This window comes from Myripristis murdjan, chromosome 10 (assembly GCF_902150065.1).
Source record: "Myripristis murdjan chromosome 10, fMyrMur1.1, whole genome shotgun sequence".
Classification (NCBI taxonomy): Eukaryota; Metazoa; Chordata; class Actinopteri; order Holocentriformes; family Holocentridae; genus Myripristis; species Myripristis murdjan.
In genome coordinates, this window is record NC_043989.1 from 25,222,416 (window position 1) to 25,245,949 (window position 23,534).

Here is a 23,534-nt window from a genome sequence, read left to right on the forward strand (position 1 = left end):
CACGACACAGAATAGATAATAAGACTTCCGCCGGCCATCCATCCTGCAGAGGGGGATTAGCTCAAATGGTAGAGCGCTCGCTTAGCATGCGAGAGGTAGCGGGATCGATGCCCGCATCCTCCAACAATGTTTTTGTCGGGACAGCCTTCAGTTAAACACACATCTCAAAAACTCGGTAAACAAGAGATAGATGTTCAGTTTTCGAAGAGCAAACTACTGTTTTCATACACTTGAGGACGAAACAAAACAGCACAAAATAACCACATCGTATTACATCATTCTAAGAGCATACAGAAAACAACTACAAGCACGCATGGCTGGCACGGGCCCACTTTTGCTGTGGCTCGCTGGTTTGGTTAATCTCTATCTGTTGTACTCGTGACTTTACAGCAACCCTATTGTGCTTTAAGGTGATTTTATATAGGATTGCCATGAGCTTGTGCTTATTTTTGGCCTACAGAGCACTACAGAACAGCAAAAAGAGTTATAAACATGGACAACTTAAATCAAACTGCACAAGATCGCTCATTCTAAATTGCCTGCAGGCGCGTTGGAGGGATTTGTCTCCCTCACAGAGGAATCCCGTTGTTTGACTGAAGTGACCTGACAATATTCAGCTAAAATGAATAAGTCCTATCTGCCTCTGCATCCACCCTAACCCGCACTGAGCACCGAAGTGCCACCAAGCCTGAAATGTAGGCTAGGCGGTGTCGAAGAGTTTCATTGATCAGGGCATTTATTTGATCAAGCCATTTGAACTCGTCCTCAACGACCATAATGTGTCCTATCTATCCATGTACCGACTGATTGGATCCACTTTATCTGCAGAGGCTGATAAAATAGGTCACGCCAGCTGGCCAAAACAGTGAGGTGCGAGTCAAACTCCTGCGTCAGAGCTGGGAGGACACCAGTGCCAAAGATCGTATGTGTTAGGGAAGATGAATCACTCAACAGTTTTTTTTTTTTAATTAAGGACCATGAAGCTCTACTTAGAACCTTCTTAAGATCCAACAGTGCAAAATGTAAATTCTTGAAATTTTTCAACTGGTCTTAAAATTTTGATCAGGAGTGTATCTTGTTTCCCCCGTGTGCGATAATACATTGACAGCAGACTGTAAATTTTGTTGCTCCGCTAAATCAGACAGAGTGAGGCCTCTTTCTTCTCCCCTCCTCTCTGCTACTATCTAGCGGGGCGTTGCGTTGTATAACAGAACGGAATGCTCGAGATCAGTTGGTCTCCGCCTGTCTTTTTTAAATGCCAACCGTCACGCCTCAACCGTTACATGGGAAATAAACAGGGACATTTTGATAATGCGTAACGATTTTTACACCGCGAGAATATTCTGAATTTAGTTTTTTGTCGTGTGTGTATGTGTGTGTAGTGCTATTTGACTTGAGGCATGGAGCTTGACCGGCAGTTGTTGCTGGCCCACTTCGCCGCCCACACCCTGTCGGTGCTGGCGGGGCTGCTGGTGGTCGTCCCGATGGCCCTAAACGGCTCCGCGTTTAAAGGCCGCTGCGCCCTCTTCTCCACCGGCTACTGGAGGACCGAGAACCAGACCGAGCTGACGGGTCAGCCTGGAGATGTTTCCCACCTGGTGGTGCAGCAGTGGGGGCCGCCGGCTGCGTGCCAGTTCGCCACTTTCGTCGGTATCTTCACGGTGCTGTACGGGGCGGCGCAGGGCTGGAGGAGCCTCTTCTATCTGCACGGCCGGCACGACGAGTAAGACCCCGCCTGTCAACAACCACCACCACCACTAATATCATCACTGTAACTGTGCTGATAGAAATGGAATACAGCTAACATTTTATTATCAGGGGAAATAGTAAAATATAATAGAAAAATATATTCGTATTAACTGTTGCACAATTCTTCATCTAGCACAGCACTACGCCATGGGAGAACTAACGTCGCAGTAATTACACAAAACTTAATTTGAAGTCTGGAAATGCATTTTAGTGTGGTGTTGACATGTATGCTATCAAAATATATAAATTTGTACTTTTTTCATATTTTATATATATGAGTTCTGAAAATACAATTCGAAAAATTTCCTTTAGATTTTGGCCATTTTTAAAATGTTTTGAAGCAAATCTCTAATCATTTTAAAGTATATGTAACATGTATAATGTATAATGTAACAGCTATGCCATGATAAGAATGGCTGTACATCTGTCTGATTATTACAGTATTTTGGCATTGGCACACTTTGCTTGAATTTCTCATCAACTACACCTTTGAACCTTTTTCTACAAATAGCTTGAATATGAGCCATACTCACAACTGTCTGTCTGCCCACACACACACCACATGCTGTATGCAACATATGGAATTTTCTGGATATGTTTATATAATATATGCCCTGGTGAATGTGTGTGTGTGTGTGTGTGTGTGTGTCTGTGTCTGTGTGTCTGTGCTTTGTCAATCAGCACCCTGTTCTCATCCTTCCTGACGGTGTTGCTGAGTCTGTGTGTGCTCTTCCTGTCTGGAGGGGCCAGCGTCACCCTGTCTATGGGCCTGGCCTCCTGGTGTGACACCGTTACCGATGACAACACACGGCCATACAGGTAGGTCAACTCATATTTAACTTTTTTTCATGATGTGTAGTGGTGAGTCTACTGCAGCCCAACCCTCCTGCATTGAATTGAGCACTGAATTGAGCTGAATGGTAGATGACACTGTGGTAAAACTGGGTGTCCTGAGTGAGCAAGACTGAGCAGAGCACATTGCTGCCCATCAGACTCAACATGTTTGTCACTTATTCAAGCTTCCCTCCGCTCTGCTCACATAGCCTAACTCATCCCCTTGTATTTGTTTGTGTGAAGCTGCTCTGAGTCCCAGTCTGTGCCGCTTTACCTGGATGTGGACACCTCTTCTTTCTACACACAGCTCACTCTGGCACAGGTAAGAGTGATTTGTATAGAAACATAGGCGTAGGTGTTCATAAGTATGTTTGTGTACATGTACACACACACCACATACACACTGTCGCTAAGACTTGCCTGTGGAGAAGCTGGTGGAAGATAGTTAGTTTTAGCTTGTAATGAAATTTGAAATCCATCTTTTGTGTCAAATGATTAATACCATCATTGCTTTGGATGAATGCCATCCAAGTTTGAAGACAAAGAGAACCTTTTTAGATTTACTAGATTTTTCATCCTCTATTCTACCTTGTACAGCTGCTGTTCACAAACCTACTCAGGTTTGTGGTTTGAGTGTATAATGTTTCTCTATGGCTGCTTCATGTGAGAGATAAAAACAAGATGGATTAAGAGACAGCAGGAATATTTAAGGCAACATCCATAGCCTCCACCACACACACACACACACACACACACACACACAGTAATTTAATTTATTTTAAAGTTGTCAGTGTGACTGGCTGTCGGTCTGTCCCTGTCCCCTCAGGCGGCTCTGTGGTGTGTGACAGCTCTGTGGTTGACCCAGTCCATCCTGTCCTTCCTGCGCCTCTACCATTCTCACAGCCAGCACATCAGTGGACCTTGTCTTCCCCGGGAGAAGGAGCTGCTGCTGGGACACACTCCCACTGACCGCTCCCCCTCACCACCACACTGTGTGGCAACACCCACCATCTTAATCTGATAGGTTGTCCTATCAGGAGAGCCACATTATACATGCTAAATTCAACAGTGCTGGTTTGAGTAGGCATTAAAACAAACAATATAATTACTTATCTGCAATGACTGATCTAGACTGGAACAATGAAGCCAAATGAATTTCCCCAAAAGATGAAACTTTGCCAACTGTGCACTTCGGGAAGCACATAGTCGATGGAATCAAAAGGATTCCAGTGAATAACTGAGCCAGGATGAATGCAGAATTTACAAAGATACATTTCACTGCTCAATCTAAATTCTGTTTCAAAACCTCAAATCTGAACAAATGATTATTGCCTTCATCATATATCATGTTCGCTTTCTAAGGTTTTTACCATTTCTTGTAGAGTATGGACATCTAGCTTGTATGTTTAAGAACATAATAGTTTACACATTGTATCATGTTAGTATTCAGACCTCATTACAGTCCTATAAAAGACAAGGTACCCTCCCAAACCTGCATGGTACTGTCTCCCCAGGTTACAACCAACTGTGATGCCAAAACTTTGATTCTTCTTCAGGTAAAAAGGGATTTAATGGAAGAGGCAGAGAACTGATCAGTTGAAGGAGTAGTATTCAGTGATCCAGTGACCAGTGTTATTCAGAAGCTCATGCTTATCCATGCCACTTGACAGTCACAGTGACTTTGTGATTTTTGCGCATTATGTTTACATAATTGACGACACCACATGCTACCAGTTGCCTTAGGTCGCTGTACTTATGGTGTTTTTCTTCTAGTCAGTGTTGAACTTGTAATATGCATGGTTGTAAATTGTTCTGCTGGATGATATTTTGCATGGATGTCTTCTGAGAGCCTGTTGACGGGGAGAATACACTTTTGTTTACTGTTCTGAGTGTGATATTCAGATGTAGCACTGAAGCGCTTTCATTGTAAAGCATGTGGTGAGATTGTGTGACTGAGCCACTATGTTACTGAAACTGGCTCACCATGTGAGCATGACTTGAATGTTGTGTTACGTAATGGAAACCACTGTCTCCTCTCTGGTGAAGATTTCCAGAATGATGCCATGTGCGTGGATGCAGCTGCTCGTAGGGCGTCGCAGAAAGCAGTCAAATCTACTTGAAATGATCCATCTAGACTCTAAGATTTATCTCTTGCAGTTTGGAGAACAAGAGCTGAACTTTGAGCAGTCAAGGGAAGTTTTGTTAATGATGAAGATTTGTGCTGAGCCAAAAAGGGTCAGTGGAAGGGGAACATAAAGGGAACAATCCTAACTTTGCTGAGCCAAAAAGTCATGATCCAAAGTTGTTGTTTCTATCTGTCTTCTTACCTTTGAACCAAGCAGTTGTAATGGCACACAGATGGTGGAACAAGAAATCTGAAGTAAAGAGAGATGAGTATTGATACAGTATTGTCACTGAATGGAAATGTAATTTCTGATGTTTTGTATTATAACTTATGGTGTTGCTTTTTTACCACTTATGCTTGTTTTGTGCTCATGTATAATCCTGTTTTTGTTTTTTGTTTTTTGTTGTTTTTTTTTTGCATTTGTCTGTCCAATAAAAACCTTATTGTGAAAGGATATTGTCTTCACAAGTGTCCTAACTCCTGCACACTGAAAATAGACTTGCATTCGTGGGTGTATTCAGGCCGAAGCTGGGAATTTCAGTCAGTTCTACTGATAAACTAATCAGGCTCTCTGAGGCATAAAATGCATAGCCAGACAGAGAGAACAGCACTTTGAGGTATAATCATCTGATGCTGTTTCATGTCAAAATAACAAAATACTTAGAAACTTACATGCAATTTATTTCTAACCTAAAGGACAGATAAAAATTATTCCTATTATCAGGCTGAGATACAAAGAGTTGATGTTAGTTTGGACAACAGCATTAACTGTGGGCTTTATGTTGGGTTGAACTGTTAAATTATATCGTAAACAGCCTTTTCATTCACCAGTTTAAAGTATCATGCACTATGTTTCCATAACAGCTCCAGGTTTTTGACTAAAGTTGAAGTGACACCTTTGGCCGCTAGGCGGCAGTAAGACTTCAGCAAGTGTCCGATCTGCCGAAAATTCGCCAGCAGAGCAATACGTGAAAGGAGACCAGAGAGCCAATCATAGTCCAAGGCACCATATTGAATTTTGTTTGTGTTTTGGTCCGAGGGTCTAAGTTCCTCACACCGTTTTTTCCTCTTCAGAGTACTTTTCACAAATCCTTGTTTTACTTGGAGCACACATCTAGGAGCCAGTGATAATGTTACACAACTGAGTGAGTTGACAAGGGAAACATGAAGCTGACTGAAGTTAAAAAGCTGAAAGTACCCGAGCTGCGAGTCAGACTCAAATCACTCGGCTTGGACAGCAAGGGACTCAAGGCTGAACTTGTCGACAGACTTTGGTCTGCGCTTGAAGCAGGACCGACGACACAAACAAGTCAGAGCGGCCAAGGAGACGGCGAAAGTGTTTCTGACGACGGGGAGGAGGTGACAGCACAATATGGCAGTCCGCCGGGACACTCAGCACCGACGGAGATGTCGGCCGCTTCGCCTGCCGACCAGAGCGCATCACCGCCATGCGCCGACGCCGCGCCACGCAGCCCCGTCTGCGGCAGGAAGTACTCAGACAGCGGCACTCAGACGGAGCCCGACACCGAGCCCGTACTGCTGCCAGACCCACCGCTGGTCACACGCTGTCTGTCGGCGGAGAAGCAAGGCTCCCAGGAGGCATGTAGAGGAATGAAACGGCGAGGTGAGCAGACCGTCCAGGAGCACCACGACGCCACGGAAGCCCCTGTTTCTGCATCTGGATCTAAGGCACAGTCGGGCTCAAGGCACAGTCCGGTGCCCCAAGCCGGGGAGGGGGAGTCGGCGAGGGAGCACGGAGAGGGAGAGGGGAAGGATGCGGACAGGAGAGTTCTGTCAGCGGAGGAGATGGTCAGGGGCAGGGCTTTCTACGAGTTCAAAGAGGAGGTCCGCTACAAAAGGTACTGCAGGCCACTCTAGATATAGTACCACCTAGAGCTGTGCTGTGTATCGATGATATGACAGCTTTTTAATATTGTAATGTCGTGGTATGGCCTTGTCTTTTCCTGGCTTAAAAGGCTGCATTTGTCTCCTGCATTTTGTCGGGATGTAGGTGTGTAAATAAACCCACATAATCCACATTAATGTCTTATGAAAGCAGCAGTAGTCACCCGTACAATATTATTATCAAGTTGTTCAGTCAATGAATTTGTGATATTTAAATTCGTCAATATTGCCCAGCCCCGTTTCACTCCAGGGCTTCCAGTCATTAAAGTCTGGTTTTCCTGGGTGTCATGAACCAGCATTTGTCCATCTTTCTCTCATCACCCAGGTCCAAAACACCTCCACCTCCACTTGAGAGAGAGGCGGTAGAGGAGGAGGATGAAGACAGAGTCCGGCTAGATCCATGTGAGTCTTTGGAAAAATAACTTGATGAAGATGGGTCACCAAACAACCCTCATCCACTGCTGCAGCTTTCATTTTTGCTCTGATCGTTTTGTGATGATTATTATCCCTGAGAACACCGCAGCACATGTTGGATCCCTGTGTCCTGCCTTGTTGCTTCCATAGATGGCTGTGACCTCCACTTTGAGGTGGGTCCTGACGGTGCCTGTGGCCAGCCGCGGTTCTGGGCCCGTTTCCCCTTGCTGTGGTCAGGCTGCAGGCTCACCCACGGGGCGCTGCGGGGCAGGGTGGGCTTTGAGGTGAGACTGGAGAGGAAGCTGTTGACCACAGAGGTGGAGGAAGAGGGAAAGGAGGCCCAAGACCTGGAGCCCTACGGCCTGAGAGTGGGCTGGTCAGCCGCTAACAGCTCACTGCTGCTGGGTAAGGACTAGAAACAAGGATTATTTAAAGTTAATGAGGGTTTTGTTTTTATTTACTGGACAATGCTCTTTTATGTTTCATTTTGGCAGCGTATGCTCTTGTGATGTTTTGGCTCTCTGAAACCTCTGAAAAGACTGTTGGACTTTGTGCAAGAACTCAGAATATTTATTTTATTTATTTTCAGAGAGGTCAGCGCTTCATTTATCATGTTAATACATGCTTGCTTTCATATTTACTGTATTATATTTCTTCATTTGCATACAGTCATAGAAAATGTTCCTTGTCTGTAATTAATCATAACACACCCATATTCGATCACACCATGCAGCTTTTGTTTTTTCTGCTATATCTTTCTGAATTTCTCGCTTGCATTTCTTTCCTTTCCATCTGTCTTGTTGCAGGTGAAGACAACTTGTCTTATGCATATGATGGACACGGCAGAAAAGTGTCAGGTGGAAAGGAGGAGGATTTTGGAGAACCGTTCTCACAGGGTGATATCATTGGCTGTTATGCTGTGAGTGACACCTGTCTCTTCTTCTTCTCTCCATCTTGTTCTCTGTATTCTTGTCTTTATAGACTTGTTATTATTGCCCTAGCTAGATCATGCCTCATATTGATAGTATCAGAGGGAGTTTATTTTAACCTAGACTGTGCCTCTGTGTGTGTGCATGTGTGGTGTGTATCCTTGCACACCCACAGTCCTTCTCCACAGATGGTGCTGTTGAGCTGTCCTTCTGTAAGAACGGTCGTTTCATGGGTGTGGCGTTTTCCCTGGGTGCCTCAGTGCTGCGGGGTGGCGCCCTGTTTCCTCACGCCCTCTGTAAGAACTGCTCAGTCAGATTCCTCCTGGATCCCACAGCCCCTCCCTGGTACCCCGGCCCTGCAGGATTCAACCCACTGGTGTCGCTCCCTGCAGGCAAAAGGTTTCGAGCAGCGCCAGCCCCGAGCTCCAGAGCGCAGTGTGAGGTGAGGCAGAGAGGAGCCGGGGGATGGCAATGCTGTGGCGAGAGATCCTGGTTGTGACAGTAGCCAGGGTCCCCTCACAGGTGTTTTATGTGAATGATGTTCTATCAAATTGAAGAGGCTGAATGGAAATAGCATATTTTGATAAAACTTCCTCAGTATCACAAAGAAAGTTTGTATATGTATGCGTGCCTTTTCTGTTGATAGATTACGTAGGCTTGCGATTATCGAAAGCTTCCCTTCACAGAACAACAAATAAATATTTGCGTTGAAATATTGCAGCCAAACTGATTAGAAAATGTCTTTCCAGAGTGACCTCCCAGTTCAATGGTCATTATTTAGTATGCCAAGTACATTGCATTGTTTTTGTCTTTGAGCAGGATGAAAAATGGCCAACATCAGATGACAGAAAAGTGTCAAAACCATAAACAAGTTTCTCAATACTAAGAAATTCTTGAAATCCTCTTTTTTTACTTGCCACAGTGGTTTGTGATCTTTTTGGTAAACTACTTCTACACATTCATCTGCTTCAGTAATAGACAAAGTTTTTATCAACCCAAAGTCATGTTTTAGATTTTAATGACCTTTGCCTCAAGGTGCAATAATTGAAATGACAAAAATGAGGACAGTTTACAGTTGACTGAGTCAGCTGACAATGAGAACCACGTAGATTTAACCATCAAATTACATGGTTATTCCAGGTTTTCTATCAGTTGAGTTCAAACTTAAATAGACCCTCAGCGATTTTGATTTTGGCAGCTTTAAAATTGGCTTAATAATTAGGTAGATAACATAACTAGTGACCAGTTTTGTTTTTCTTCACGCTCCCAACCCTCCACCCGTCTGTGTTTGTGTCTGTGCAGGTGGTGATGCTGGTGGGTCTTCCTGGTTCTGGGAAGAGCCACTGGGCCAGGACTCTGATGAAGCAGCAGCCCGAGAAGCGCTTCAGGCTCTTGGGCACCGAGGAGCTCCTCACCTGTATGATTGTCAGTCAAACCTCCAGTCTGTTCAGCATCATTTGTTACATTTCTGACCAGTGGTGTTATTTGAGCCAAATGTGATTGACCTCTCTCTCTCTGTGTGTGTGTTGGTACAGAGCGGAGGTCAGCGGGAGAGCAGGCTGCAGCAAGCGTCTCAGTGTCTGACTGAGCTGATCAAGACGGCCGCCCAAACTCCAGGGAACTACATCCTCGACCAGGTGACACTTGTAAACACCTACACATGTTGAATTTAACTATGACTCGTTCTTGTCCAGATAAATAGTTCTACATTACCTATGAATGCGAGTTGGATCGTGGAGATATATTCTCCTCATATTCTCTTCCTGTCCCTCCGTTTCCAGTCCAATGTGCTCTTCTCTGCGCGGCGTCACAAGCTGCAGCTCTTCAGGGGCTTCAGGCGGCGGGTGGTGGTGCTCTTCCCCTCAGCCGAGGAGTGGAGAAGGCGACTGGCCCAGCAGGAGTTAGAGGACGGGGAGCACATCCCAGAGACCGCCCTGCTCAAACTCCAGGGTCTGACTCATACAAATATTGCAGAAATTACACAGTCACAAGCTGATGTTTCATGCTATTGTGGCAGATGTGTTGTAATATTTTTTTTAATATGCCCAGAGATGCTGTAGTTCTTTAGAACTTGATGTGTGCCCCCACTAAGCATGGATCATATCCCATCAGAGCTTTCTTTCCTATTTCTCCTAACTTTCCTGCTGTCCAAATAAATGAAAAAATATAACAATCAGCAACATTTCCTTAAATAAATGTCAGTTTTGCTACTCTATCGCTAATTGGTAAAACAGTATAACATAGCAGTGATTCAAACTGTTGCCAGCTCACGAAAGCGTTTACATTTTCTGTTTGAAACACCCTGTGTCTAGTAGGTGTTTTCTTGGGGGAAAAAAACCCTCCTTTCCACAGGAAGTGATGTTTTAATCTTCTGGTTTGTTGAGAGTAAATATAAGAGGACAAGGCTAGTGATTAGTAATGATGAGCCATCATGGCTGAAATTCAAACCTTCAATATAAAATCTGGGAAAAAGATGTCATAGTATCCAGTAGTGTGACATTTTTCCTCAGATTTTGATTGAGGCACTGATTGACTGACAAGTGATTCTGCTCTGTTCTTTGCTGCGATGCTTTAATCCTCATAGACTTCCTTTTTGTTTGCGTCTCCTTGACTGAGGTGGATTTCCCTTCCTTCCCCAGTGAGCTGCACTCTTCCAGAGCAGCAGAGCGACCTGTTGGAGGAGCTGCAGTACGTCGAGCTGCCTGAGGATCAGGCTCAGGCCCTCCTGCAGGACTACAGAAAGGAGGCACGCAGACTTCTGCCCCCCCTCCCGAAACAAGAGAGGAAGAAGCCTCGACTTCACAAGAGCAGACCCATCACCTATGGGCCTCCCCGCTGCCATAGCAACCAGTGGGGTGGGAAAAATGGTGTGTAGGAGAAATGATAGGACGTATGTGGTGATTCTGAGCACCTCACTAAATTAATTTGTTTTCCAAGATGTTATTTAAATGATTTTTATGACTGTTTTTGCAGGGTGGGATGGCACAAGGATCGGTCTGCAACCATGGAGCCAGCAGCCAGGATATGTGAGTGCAATGTAGCTGTGAAAAAGTTCAAACTGCATTCAATGAGACTGGAATGTGGACCGTGTGAAATTAACCATGACACAGTTAAGATGAATATAGACATAATTTAGAGGCAAGGCAGCACTACAGGCAGATTACTGCCATGCTCAGTGTGTTTGTATTTAGTTTCTGTATGGTATGCATTCCAAGCTTTGTGAATGTAACGAAAACAGATACTGCACAAAAACACCTTCATTTGATTTCCATTTAATTTAAGATGAACTGATCATACTCTGTATCCTCCTTTTTGTCTCATTCTTTAAAATCCAGTGGAACATGTATCAAGACCAAGGGTACTACTTCAACAACAAAGGCTTCAGCTACAGCGATTATCAGGGGTACTTGTGAACATGGAGCGAGATAAAACAGGCTGCCAAACTCTCCAGTGGCCCTTTTCAGGCACCGAGGGTAACCCAGAACTTTCCACAAACTGGAACTTGCTAGAGCCCATGAAGTTCAGGGACTGTTTTTTGGTTCCTTTGCCGCTGGATGAAGAAAGCCGCTGTCATGCATCAGGCTTGTTGACCTATTTTAACCCATAGCTTTTTTGACAGACTGTTTCAGCCTCTAATATTCTGTACAACTTTGTTTTTACAACTTGCAGTTTGCAGTGTTTTTGCCGTGTGTTTTCAGTCTGTTGTTGCTGGCTGATTTGTGTTGTAGCCCTCTGATGGTTGTGCATTTACAGAAGTGTTGTCAAGGCTTGACCCATCCAGACGGACAGGCCTGCTAGCTCTTCCTAAAGCTCCCTCGATCTCAGGTTTAAATATCTCCTCCCAAGGAGGGCTGAAATCAGGTTCCAAACTTCATCTGTCATGGCCCTTTTGGATTATCAGGGGGAAACCAGGGACTTCCCAGAACCTGTGAAGTTCAGGTTCTGCCTTTTTTTTTTCCTTTTCACTGCCTGGAGAACCAGCCGAGAAGAGCAGGAGGTGCTCCATAAAAAAATCTTAGTCTTGATCGTTTTGTAGGCTTGCTCTTTTATGGCCAGCTCTCCCAAATACAGGTAAATTTTTGAATACAGTTTTTTATTTGTAACAACCAATCTATAATGTTTTTCTTGTAGATCTAATATTTTATTATAGATCAGTGTTTCTAACAGCTGAGATGAGATCCTGCTGGATACTGTAAAACTTCTGTTAAAAGCCGAGTCAATCACATCGAAACAGTCCTGAGGCTATTTAACCCATTGAACCCCCACTAGTTGACAGATTTTATCAGCTTCTGACACTTTAACATGCACTTTGCAATTTTTTTGCTGGTTATTTTTACAGTTTGTTTTTCTCTAGTGTTGCTTCTTGGCTCTCTGATAGTGCATGTTTACAGAAGTGTTGCTAGGTCATCACTTGGGTCAGTCAAGATGAAAGGCCCACTAACCCTTCGCAAAAGTTCCTGGAACTCCGATTGTCGCCTCAGCTCCTGAGCAGGGACTAAATCAGGCACCAGGAACTAAACCTGTACCCGTGTTGGGGCCGATGGAAACTACACCAGAAGCCACAAAACTCCCTTCAAGGCACAGCACATCTTCCTAAGTTCTTACATTGAAAAAGGGCCATAGTTTTTATTTTTTTCCATTATTTTGTGGAAACAAGAGAGTGGACTAAATGAACAAATGACATCCTACAGAGAGGTACAATCTATATGGAGTTTGTTAAACTACAGTTTTGGTTTTAACCCTTTCACGCATAGCGGTCACTACAGTGGACAGCTGTTTAAAGTCGTTTCTCCTAAATGCAGTGGTTTCTATGGTGGAATTGCATATCAGCTGTTAGAATGCTCTCTGCTGCTCCCCTACTTTGAGGTTTATGCAGAGACTGTAAGTTCTTGTTGCTGAAAACATGTTATACTAGTATCATGACATGGTAACACCAGTCCTGCATCCTTAAAGAAGTATGGAGACTCACAAAAATGTTCATGCCCTAAGAAGAGTAAAAACACATAAAAAAAAATCTTGACTCAGGCTTTCATAATTCATGCATGAAAGGGTTAATGCTCAAAGTATTGAGTTAGTATTGGCAACAATATTTCAACAAAGTAAATATCTGTACTGCCTGCTTTACCAATCAATTGTAATCCGTGTTGTTGCACTAAATAATTTCAATGACAGGAAAAATGTCACTTTTTAGGATTTTTATTCAACAAAAATATTGATGTTATAGTTTTTACTGTACAAATGTTTTGTAAAGGCTTGCACAACTGTGAAGGTATGTACTTGCTTAAAAGAGTTACAGACTTTGCTGGAGAAACAGACTCTCTTTGTGTTCATTGGTTCATCGGGATGGTTTTTCTGGTGTGACACCCTGAGTGTGAGACAGTCAGCTGCTGTCTGGTTCTCTGTCGAGCCTCATGAGCTGGTAGAGCAGCACTGCTCCCTTGGCTGAAGGACACAGCTCCCTCCACAGAGGACTTCTGCTATTTAGCTGCAACATGTCCTGCACAACACACAGAGACGGTACAACATAAACATCGAAGAATTAATGTTTTCCAAGTGTGTCTTGCAAGTTACACATCTTTGTTTTGAATCTTGGAATTTGTAATACACTATTGATAGATCTTGTTTTATTTGAGTTATTTCTGCCGTATACAAAAGCGCATTCTGGTGTTACCAATCTACTGCTGATTCTTACTTTTGTGCCGAGGAAAACGATGTCTGTGGATTCATGTGCCTCTGCTCCTCCTCTCCAATACAACTCTCGAACTTCATCAGAGGTTAATGAGCAGCTGGAGATACACAGGTATATGAAAATATGTTTGAGCACCGGTCAAACATTATCATAATGGACTTCTCTCATGGCACTCAACAGGCAGGTCACCTAGTTAAATTGCAGCGCAGTTACTGCAGCCGCATTGGCACTGTTTGCATTATTAGCATTCTTCCTCCAAACCAAGGGATACTGCACGTGGCAAGCTACTTAGCAAGATAATGCTACCGTGTGTTGTATTTATCAAAACAGGAAGTGCAGTTACCTGATGTAGAACTCAGCGCTTGGCCTGCCAGCACTGGTGTGGTTCAAAGCAACGCCCATCAGCACAGGCTCTCCAAGGAAACTCACAGGAACATTCACCTGAAGGCAAACAGACGAAGCTCTTCATCTCTACATTGTTTTTAGAGTACCTCAATAATCTAACTTGATACCCTCAATTTGAGTCTTAGCTCCCGGCTATGGGAAAGAATTGGTCATGTTTAGAGCTGCAACTAACAATTATTTTAAGAAGAAACACAATTGTAGGTGTTGTTTTATTGTTCTGATGCAGCAATCTTGGAAATTAACTCCAAAGAAAACAATTTTTCCAGTAGCATCTATGACGAATACGGCGGGGATGCTGATGGGTTACAAACCTGGAGTGGCCGCTGAGTAATAAGGGATTCTCAAACAAACTGAGAGTGACTTAATGTGGTTTGGAACTGGATTTTCAAGGTATATGTAAAGAAACCCACCTCATCTCTGATCTCGGCACACACAGAGGAGAAGAGCTCTGACACCACGGCCTCCTGCCTCTGCTGCAGCACAGATAAGCTGATGTGCTCCTCACTCCCTTCCTGGCCCAGAGCCTCACACACTACCTAGGGCGGGGGGCAGGAGAGCACAGAGCATGATGGGTGACAAGATTCAACCCACTGAAACTTTACATGCTGCTGTCATTTGACAAAAGGCAAGGTCTAGGATCTGAGGAGGCGTTTTCAGGCTTGCACAAAAGACTTAAAAATCCATCTTTGATCCCTCTTTAGCCTCCTTGCTCACCTTGGGTTCTGGGTGCCCTCCAGGGATGTCCAGCAGCCCCCCTGCCTCTGCCACCCTCTGGCTCCTCCTTATCAACACCACCTGACCGTCACATGTACACAGGACACCGCCCACTCCCAGAGGCTGGGCCAATAGCGCGAGGGGATCTCCAAAATCCGCCTCTCCTCGCCTGCACAGTTCTGCCGCTCGGCAGGACCAGTTGGTTCCCAGGAAGTCCTTGTAGCATGTAAGACCCAGTCTCAGAATGAGGAGAGGACTGGGGGCCTCTCCATTGTCTGTGCTTCTGTCAGGGCATGAGGGAAAGTCACTAGCAATGAACTCAGACGCACTGGAATCAGAGGTGGACAAAGTTTTTATCGATGTATTTGCTTTCAGCTGTATGGCACAGTCCCCATTTTCTTGCTGATGTGCAGGACAGTCTCCTTCAGGAGCATTCTTTCGTGCAGCTTCATGCTTAGTAACTCTTTGGTTGCTGTGTAACTGGCCATCTGGGTCCCCAGAACAGTCCAAGCAGGGGGCTTGGGTTGAGGAACTGCTGGCAGGGTGTTTGGGAGGAAGAGAGGAGGTAACAGAGGGGGATGGAGGACAGTTTGAGGAGGCCAAACTGAAAGAGTGAAGTCTGAATTTGGCTCCATTGAACAGCCATGGCTCCCTGGACACCCGCTCTGCCCACACCTCCTCTATGTGACGCTCTAGAGCCGTATCTGTCTGCCTGTTAAATCTGGGGAGAACATAAGGCATGGGAGGGGTAAGGCCGGAACAAAACAAATGAGACAGTCATCGGTATGAACTATAAGAAACTAAAAAAAAAAGTTGTGAATATATCTTTGCTAATGTCACCAAAATAAATTCCCATACATCAAATGTGCTTCACTGTTAACATGACTGTGATTCAATGGCTTTGGCAAATTGGCCTTTTTTAATTTAAATCTCTCAAATTTCTGAACCCATTTTAAACCATCCACCTCCTGGTCCTACCTCTCAGAGAGCTCCACTTGTACTTGGGACCTGAGGAGCCCCCGCCAGGCTGCACAGTGCAGCAGCACAGACACCTCGGGGTCCTCCTCACACTGTAGGTCATTACTGGACTGTTCCCCTAACATCTCTTCAGCCATAACATCACTGCTGCCCAGTGCAGTGCATCTGCATGAAACAGGGTGCAAGGAAATTACTATCAAAAGTAAGCACTGCTATAAATATAATGCTCAGCCAAAAAAAAAAAAAAAAAAAAAAAACTGCTCTAAAATCACTATTAAGCAGCAAAGGTCTTCATCCCAAAGTTATTTAGTTTACTGTCATAGAGGACTGAAGAAACCGGAAAATGTTCTCATTTAAGGAGCAGGAATTTGGAAATTTTCAGCTTAAAAGTGATTCAAATCTATTAACTGATTATCAAAATAGTTGGGGACTCATTTAATAGCTGGCAACTAATCGATTATTCGGCTAATCACAGCAGCTCCAGTCATATTATGATTGGCGCTTCAGCCAATCAGAACAGAGAACCGGTCTATCTGAACAACCCGGAGCTATCTGTTAACAACTGTACACTGAATGGTGAAGCTTTTTATGTTGTTACATTTGTTATTCGACTTTGTTCTTGTACATTGTGTTTGGCTGCTCTGCTGTTAATGGATTACACTGATTAAAAGTTTCTTAGACTGAACCCCTCCGCCCCAGTCAAACGTGTACCTCGGGGCTGTTATCCCAGACTTTCTAAGGGTCTGTGATAATAGGGCTACCTGTTCAAAACTTTTCATACTGAATTAGAAAACAAAGCTTCGTTTATCTTACCGCTAGCGTTTGTGCTTTAAATCCCCAAACGAAGTACGTCTTTGCTGTGTTGAGGAAGAAAATAATACCACAGGCTACTTTCTTCCTCTTCTTCTTCTGGCGGATGGCAGAAATGCTCGTTACCGCCACCTGGTGGCCCATAGTGTGACCTGACAATATCTTTCCCTGCGTTCCAATACCCATACTACCATACTATTTAGTAGGGAAAAAAAGAATTAGTATGTCCCAATACATACTAAACTACGTACTTTGTAAGGGCAGCTGCAGTACATACTAAAAGTAAAAAGTATAAGTATGAGATTTGGAACGCAGGGATAGTGTCTTCCTTCAATCTTGATCACCCATTACTTCATACGAATCTAGGTTGTAATGATTTATCACCCACATCCATTGACCAGATATTGATCTAAAGTTCAGTTCCCGACATGAATGTTAACACAGGCAACCACACTTTGATGTGATAAGCTTGAAAGCATGGTTAATTTTTGTAAAAGCATGTAGCCAATGATATGATATTTCAAAATATCTCCGTCAATTTTTAGAATATTACACTTACACACACACACACACACACACACACACACACACACACACACACACACACACACACACACACACACACACACACACACAAAGGGTTAAATCCCTGCAACACAGAAAACGTGTTGCTGAAGCGTGAAGTCACTACAAGAAGTTCCGGCAATAACGTCCTGCAAAATAAAAGCCTTGATTGATTTTGAGACTTTGATGTCTTGCGATTTCTACACAATACAAGATACCAGCAGAACAATGAAAAAAGAGGGAATTTGTGGCAAACAAAAGTGAAATTGTAGCTCCAGGACAGTGATAGTTAATTGTTTTAAGAGTAAAGAAAAGTGAGAGCCACTTGTATTTTGAAGGCCGAGGGGTCTCGCTCGGTCCGCCTTCTGTTGACGGCGCTGAGGTGCGGGGAGGAGACGCTTACACAAGCCAGCGCTGCTGCTGCTGTGTTATGAAACTGAGACACAGCTGGTATGTCATTTTGTTTTTCAGCTTTTAACCGGTGGTTTTATAGATAGTCATGTTTGTGTGTTTGCATATTAGCTGTCAATCGTGAACCGATCACCAGCAAATGAGATAATCATAAACAAGCTAACGCATTTGAGTATTTGTTGTTGTCCTTGGTTTCTTGTTGTGTGGAGTGTGGATCCCAGCAAAAAGTCGCTGTTTGGAGCCGTTAATGGGGGTCTAGATACAAAAATTAATAAACAAATAAACTAGCGAACTAGCCAGCAACAGCACTGCGGTGGCTGTCATATTTCATTGTAGTTAGCCCACTTAGCTAACCTGGCTAGCGTTAGCCTAGCTGCTCATGTAGCAGAACAAATTGTTCTGATAGGAAATGCATGAGAGCTGCCTGTTTATAACTTGACAAACACGGCCATTAACTTATCGTGCTCAGACCTAGCACAGTGTACAAACAGTAACTGCCTCCAAATGACAGCTGCATCGCTCTCTGAGGGAACCCTCCACAGTTTGAAACAGTTTGTTTCACACAGGCGGATGAAAGGGCTCCCAGAACCAGCTGGCTGTGTTCCCTCTCTCCAAACTTTTCATTCATTGCTGTTGTTCCACAGTCACGTGTCATCTGGTGAAGGGACACTGAGTTCCTGTCAGTGCAGCTGATGAGACCACCATTATCTATGGAAGCCCTCTGAAAGGTAGACAGATAACATTTATTTATTTAATAAAGAAAAAAAAGGTCCAGTCTGGAAAACTATCTGTATAATAGCTTTAACCTGTATTCCATCTAGCTGGTTGATTTCACACCGTCACTTTAACTACAACAGACTTGTATGTGCAAAATACAATAATAAAAGTTGTTAGGGGTGGGTTTTTTTTTAATCCATTGTTTATTACTGAATCGATTTCGGAGCATGTGAAACTAGATGATGTAAGGAATCGAAGCATGTCAGGCTGGGTTCTTAGCAAGGGGACAAAGTATTGCTCCAAAGTTTGGCAAAATTTTAGCAAGGGAATATCTGGCATAGCCATTTTCAGAGGGGTCTCTTGACCTCTGACCTCTAGATATCTGAATGCAAATGGATTCTATGGGCAGCCATGGGTCTAACCTTTGCAGACATGCCCACCTTGTGCTATCCCCATGCAGTTTGGGCCACAAACCATGCAGGTTTTTCTAATGCAGTTCACATGTGTTCTTTTGGCCTGTTGTAAAATGGTGTATTTGTGCAGACTGGGGCCTAAACAGTCTTGGAGTTGTGTAAATTGAGTTAGACTGGAAAGCTGTGACTGCTCCCATAGCAGCCATTTCATTGAAGTGAGACCATTTAAAAAAAAAAAAAAAAAAAAAACAACTTGACATTACTGTATAAAATGACCTAATGTGACCTTAAGAATAATCACAGCTCCATGAAACTTTTTTGAAGCATACTTCAGAAAACAAAAATCACTATAAATTGTAATATCGGATCGTTTCATTAGTGCTTGCTGTTGGTAATCTACTGGTTTCAAACTTCTGTCTGCTTCCCCTGTTACACTTTCCCATTACAGCTATGTTAGAGTCAGTCTTGTCTGTTCTCTTGGTGCAGGTCCTCTGTTTGGAAGCTCACCAATTTTCCGTCATGCAGTTGGAAGCCCAGCTGCGCCTGTGCCAGAGTTGTTTGTGGTGCTACAGGAGTGGACTACGTTTATTCTCTCAGAGCTCAGCACTCAGGTAGACTGTGTGTGACTGTTTTTGTGTTGACTTACATCAGAGTGACGATATGCACATCAGTGATTGTTAGTTTGCTTTGTGCTCTGTATTAGTCTGCACGATGTCCTGAGCTCTCTGTTTTCTCACTACAGAGCATCTGTCAACTACTATGAACTCCTGGGCGTCAAACCTACTGCCACCTTGGAGGAAATAAAAAATGCATTTTTTGACAAATCAAAAAAGGTAGGATCCACTTTTGTATGTGCCACGTTTGTGTGTGAGCTGTGCATATTCAAGGAGTTTCTCTGTTTGGCCACTTGAGGGCGAGCTTTCACACCCTAGTTTTGAATTGTCAACATTTCCCACAGTCAGTGTGGGGCTCCTGGGACAGAAGTGTTTGTTTTTATGTTGAACAGAGCAGTGTAAGCAAGGATGTGAATGTTTATTTACCGTGATACACATCCATAGGAATTTTTAACAGAGGGCAAAGGAACATGCGGTGGGTTTGTACACTCCAGTAAACAGTAATTCACTCTTCCACCTGCCTCTGCTGTAGGTGCACCCAGACAGTGACCCATCCAACCCGGCGCTGCACAGCCAGTTTGTGGAGCTGAACGAGGCTTACCGAGTTTTAAGCAAAGAGCTGAGCCGGAAGGAGTATGACCTCAAATTCAGACAGCCCTACAGTGGGGGACAGGCATTCAGTTCTACCTCCAGCTACACCAGCTATGGAGCCAGGTGGAGATGAACACACACAACACATCACAGTGTTTGTGTTTGCTTAGAAGAGATTTTGTCCACAGTGTTCATGTTAACGTTTCTGTGTGTGGCTGATGGTACACATTTACTTCTGTCAGGCCTTCAGATTTGCCTCTTGAACACTTTCTTAAAGCCTTTTTCTTCATCTCCTCCCTGTCAGTGCCGAGCCCCAGGAGAACGAGCGCTACTGGGAGCAGTTCCGCCACTCGCAGGCACAGCAGATGACGGCAGATGCGTGGCAGAAGAGGAGGACAAGGAATTTCAAACTGGTTGGCTACTGTGTCATCGCCATGCTGCTCAGCATTGGAGCCCACGTTGTCTTCTTCAGGTAAAAAAGGCACTGATGTCAGAATACCTGATGCTAAGATAGTGTTTTGTAGCTTAAGAAAAGGCTCTATGGATTGGCAGTGATATAAGCATTTAAAAGGAGCATAATAAAAAATGACAAGGGGTGTCATAAAGATGTTCCACCATCCCTGCCAACCACATTTTCCCCCTGAATTCATATTCTCCTGTCACTGTTACTGTCACGAGTTTTCACTGCTTTGCATTCATATTCAGCTGTTTCGTTCAAGTTGTCTAACTCAGGTGGATCTCCCACTCTTTCAGGAAACTGGAAGAAGTTCACAATAACTTCATGGATGAGAAAGACAGAGTCATCACAGAAATCTACAACCAATCCAAAGAGAGGGCCAGGTGTGTGAAAGAACTATCGATTTGTGTGTTTTCCCTCTTTTTTTCCTGATAACGCCCTCAGTTTGTAACGGGAAGTTTTCATTGGGTTTTGCAATGCCTGAACATACAGAGTATTTGATTGGTTGTGCAATGCATGAGCTCTGAAGGCATTTGTCTGCACTGTTTTCCCAGAGTCAACGGTTTTAAGAAGCAGACAGAAATCCTACGTCAGAAACACGCCGAGTTCCTGGAGAAATATAAAATCCGCCAGGGGGGAGAGGACAAGTAGGAGTTTCTGCTCATGTCGGCACCACTGGGACAGTTGAGTTCAGTTGAATAAAGGAGTTTTTATCACCAACAAGTGGGGAGAGGCAGACTAAATGCAGTAGTAGTTTTAGAAATGTTTTCTGAACCAAGGGTTTGTTGATGTACCTACATTTGTCTGGAATCCTCACACGGATGCTGCGGACATGAAGACACACATGAAATGGTTGTAATGTGGGAAGCAGACTGAACTGGCCTTAACTGTAATGAACCACATCTGTCAAGGACAATATAAACAAGAGTAATGTGGAGAAATGGTAGCGTTTTTGAAGTGATGGAGCAGCAGGAAGGATCCAACAGTGCACACAAACCTCTCCACTCCACTGTAACACTGTTAAACAGCCACTAATGAAGTTACAGGAACATGTTATTTTCCTCACCCTTGGTGCTGTGTTTCAAATCATACAGCATGCGGGGCTTCCAGATAACTGTGAATCATTGCCTCTGGAAACAGGCCAAACAACACTTGATAAACCAACACAGCTTATGTGTTAAAAGCAACACAGTCTGGTGATTAGTCCAACAGCTGTGACAACTGAGTAATACCCCATGTGACACATAGAGGGCGCTGTATCAGGCTGCTTCTGATGGAGTGAGCAGGGTGCAGCGCTGTAGCAACAGCCAGGACATTACATCACGTATGAAGTGAACATTCACACCATCAGTGTTTTTTTTTTCCATGCCTGGTGATTGAAACATGCTGAGCCTTTTTAAGCTCTCCCTGCTCCTGCATCTTTGGACATCACTGTCTAATCTTGATTTTTTTTTTTTTTTTTTTTTTTTTTTTTTTTTTACAGTAGAAATACTCCGATATATTCACGAGATCCATGTCAAAAATAAGAACTGTATACATCACATGGGCTTCCCTCATTTTCCTGGACATTGTATCTGTAAATGATCTCAAGTCTGACTTTTAAAGGTCAACAGTAATTTATTTGAGTCAAACCAATGTAATAATTGAGATTATTCAAGTGTGGAAATGAATGCAAAGATACATGTCAGACAGGTTGACTGCTGCTCACTATGCTGGTTATTTCAGCATTTAAAGCCAACATTTATCATAATGCCTTTTCAATATTTAAATATAAGAGATTGTTGTGTTTTACAGTGTTTTTCTCTTGTTGTTTGTTTTGGATAGCCTTAACCGCACTATTCCCTGGAGGGATGTTGGTGGCAAACTATTAAATGCTAAACATTTGCTCATCAGATATCATTTCCTGTTTGCTTTGTCTGCCATTCTCATAAACACTTTGCACACACGCTCTCAGGTCGGGCTTTTGGTTGTGGATAAGTACAACACATAGCATGTTACTCTTACAGAGACGGTTAAAACAGCATGAATTGCTTATCTTTTATCTATGTATTTGCAGTAAAAAAAAAAAAAAAATGAAAAAGTCAGGTATATTGATTGTTTCAATGCAGGCTACTTTCTAAAGGTAAATTCACAAATTCAGCTTTTTTAATTAGAGAACTATTAATCTGTCCTGTATCAGACCTTAGATGTAATTTCCTTTATCTCAGCAAGCAGCCTTTGCTCTAATCTCATTAACTGAAAAATCATATCTTGCTGCTCTCCTATGAATTTACAGTATGTGGACTCAAAGCATTTTGTTTGTGTATTTAGAATCAAATAAGAGCTTTATTGAGTTTTAGTATCAGCAGTTCTGAAATCATCCCAAGATTATCCTGGGTACAAAGCAATCCATGCATTTGTCTACTAGTGACATCATGGTAAAGAGGAATGGCTTCTACCTGTGAGAAAGAGTAGCTGGTGTAACTGCATGGGATCAGGAATATTGTGACTTCAGTTTTAGGGTGGATATTGGCTCCCTCCCCCTTTCCCCTTTGCTGTGAGCCTTTCTTCTTGTCTTGTCATCAGTGGGCCCTTAGCTGAGGCCTCAGCAGGAGATAACATATCCCCGCATGGCCTACAGCCGCCCTCACCCTCATGTGGCATGTGAGTGCCCTGTCATAACCCAAACACACCATAATGACAGAGACTCTGGTGTCAGCATGCCTACAAACACACACACACACACACGCACACACACACAGGCTGATGGGAGACAAGGATCATACCCACGAGAGATGGAGCTGCTTTTCCCTGAGATAAAACAGTAAAAAGGAGTTTGAATGAATTGTACAGTTTATTTGCAAATTAACAATGTATCAGTGAGAAGTTGAGTAAAGCGTTATTTTATTACATTGAAAGAACAGTGACACCTATAAAGAGCTCCACAGGTAAATCATTGACTTGCTGATTAACAAATTGAAATGAGGTCCCCCAAATAGATAAGCATAAGACCATAAACCTGTAATTGATAAATATTTTTCTCAAAGGAACAGTATCTGAGAGTTTTCTGTCAGATGCTGTGTAGGTGATCAAATTCTCTAATGGGCTTATCTCCCATGAGTGAAATAACTAGAGACATATAGACTAATTAATATTGCTCACAGATCGGGACCCGTTGAGGGCCCCGGACCCCCGCTGTGGGAGCCAGTTCCACAGAGAGCCTACACCTGTATCTG

General features: G+C 43.5%; 4 protein-coding genes and 1 non-coding gene across 5 annotated transcripts; 4 read left to right on the plus strand and 1 right to left on the minus strand.

Annotated features, from left to right (window-relative positions):
- Window positions 1-50: 50 nt before the first annotated feature.
- trnaa-agc (transfer RNA alanine (anticodon AGC)) lies at window positions 51-123 on the plus strand. The gene has a single exon. It is a non-coding gene; the product is annotated as a tRNA-Ala (tRNA).
- Window positions 124-1,215: 1,092 nt separating this feature from the next.
- On the plus strand, window positions 1,216-5,162 carry LOC115367038 (transmembrane protein 179). The gene is made up of 4 exons (XM_030062738.1): window positions 1,216-1,723; window positions 2,431-2,568; window positions 2,827-2,905; window positions 3,410-5,162. Exons 1-4 carry the CDS (start codon window positions 1,401-1,403, stop codon window positions 3,602-3,604), a joined length of 735 nt encoding a protein of 244 aa, XP_029918598.1. The 5' UTR covers window positions 1,216-1,400; the 3' UTR covers window positions 3,605-5,162.
- A 532-nt stretch (window positions 5,163-5,694) lies between these two features.
- LOC115367036 (heterogeneous nuclear ribonucleoprotein U-like protein 2) lies at window positions 5,695-12,811 on the plus strand. Its single transcript, XM_030062735.1, has 11 exons — window positions 5,695-6,567; window positions 6,939-7,015; window positions 7,178-7,432; window positions 7,834-7,946; window positions 8,132-8,398; window positions 9,259-9,381; window positions 9,492-9,593; window positions 9,738-9,906; window positions 10,596-10,823; window positions 10,930-10,982; window positions 11,292-12,811. Exons 1-11 carry the CDS (start codon window positions 5,873-5,875, stop codon window positions 11,367-11,369), a joined length of 2,160 nt encoding a protein of 719 aa, XP_029918595.1. The 5' UTR covers window positions 5,695-5,872; the 3' UTR covers window positions 11,370-12,811.
- A 325-nt stretch (window positions 12,812-13,136) lies between these two features.
- Window positions 13,137-16,702, minus strand: nudt22 (nudix (nucleoside diphosphate linked moiety X)-type motif 22). The gene is made up of 7 exons (XM_030062736.1): window positions 16,556-16,702; window positions 15,743-15,907; window positions 14,765-15,485; window positions 14,461-14,586; window positions 13,989-14,086; window positions 13,649-13,742; window positions 13,137-13,453 (listed from the first exon to the last, which is right to left on the minus strand). Exons 2-7 carry the CDS (start codon window positions 15,877-15,879, stop codon window positions 13,337-13,339), a joined length of 1,293 nt encoding a protein of 430 aa, XP_029918596.1. The 5' UTR covers window positions 15,880-15,907; window positions 16,556-16,702; the 3' UTR covers window positions 13,137-13,336.
- Window positions 16,703-17,456: 754 nt separating this feature from the next.
- dnajc4 (DnaJ (Hsp40) homolog, subfamily C, member 4) lies at window positions 17,457-22,213 on the plus strand. Its single transcript, XM_030062739.1, has 8 exons — window positions 17,457-17,566; window positions 18,172-18,255; window positions 19,144-19,268; window positions 19,400-19,490; window positions 19,804-19,985; window positions 20,167-20,334; window positions 20,616-20,702; window positions 20,874-22,213. Exons 3-8 carry the CDS (start codon window positions 19,177-19,179, stop codon window positions 20,968-20,970), a joined length of 717 nt encoding a protein of 238 aa, XP_029918599.1. The 5' UTR covers window positions 17,457-17,566; window positions 18,172-18,255; window positions 19,144-19,176; the 3' UTR covers window positions 20,971-22,213.
- Window positions 22,214-23,534: the final 1,321 nt, after the last annotated feature.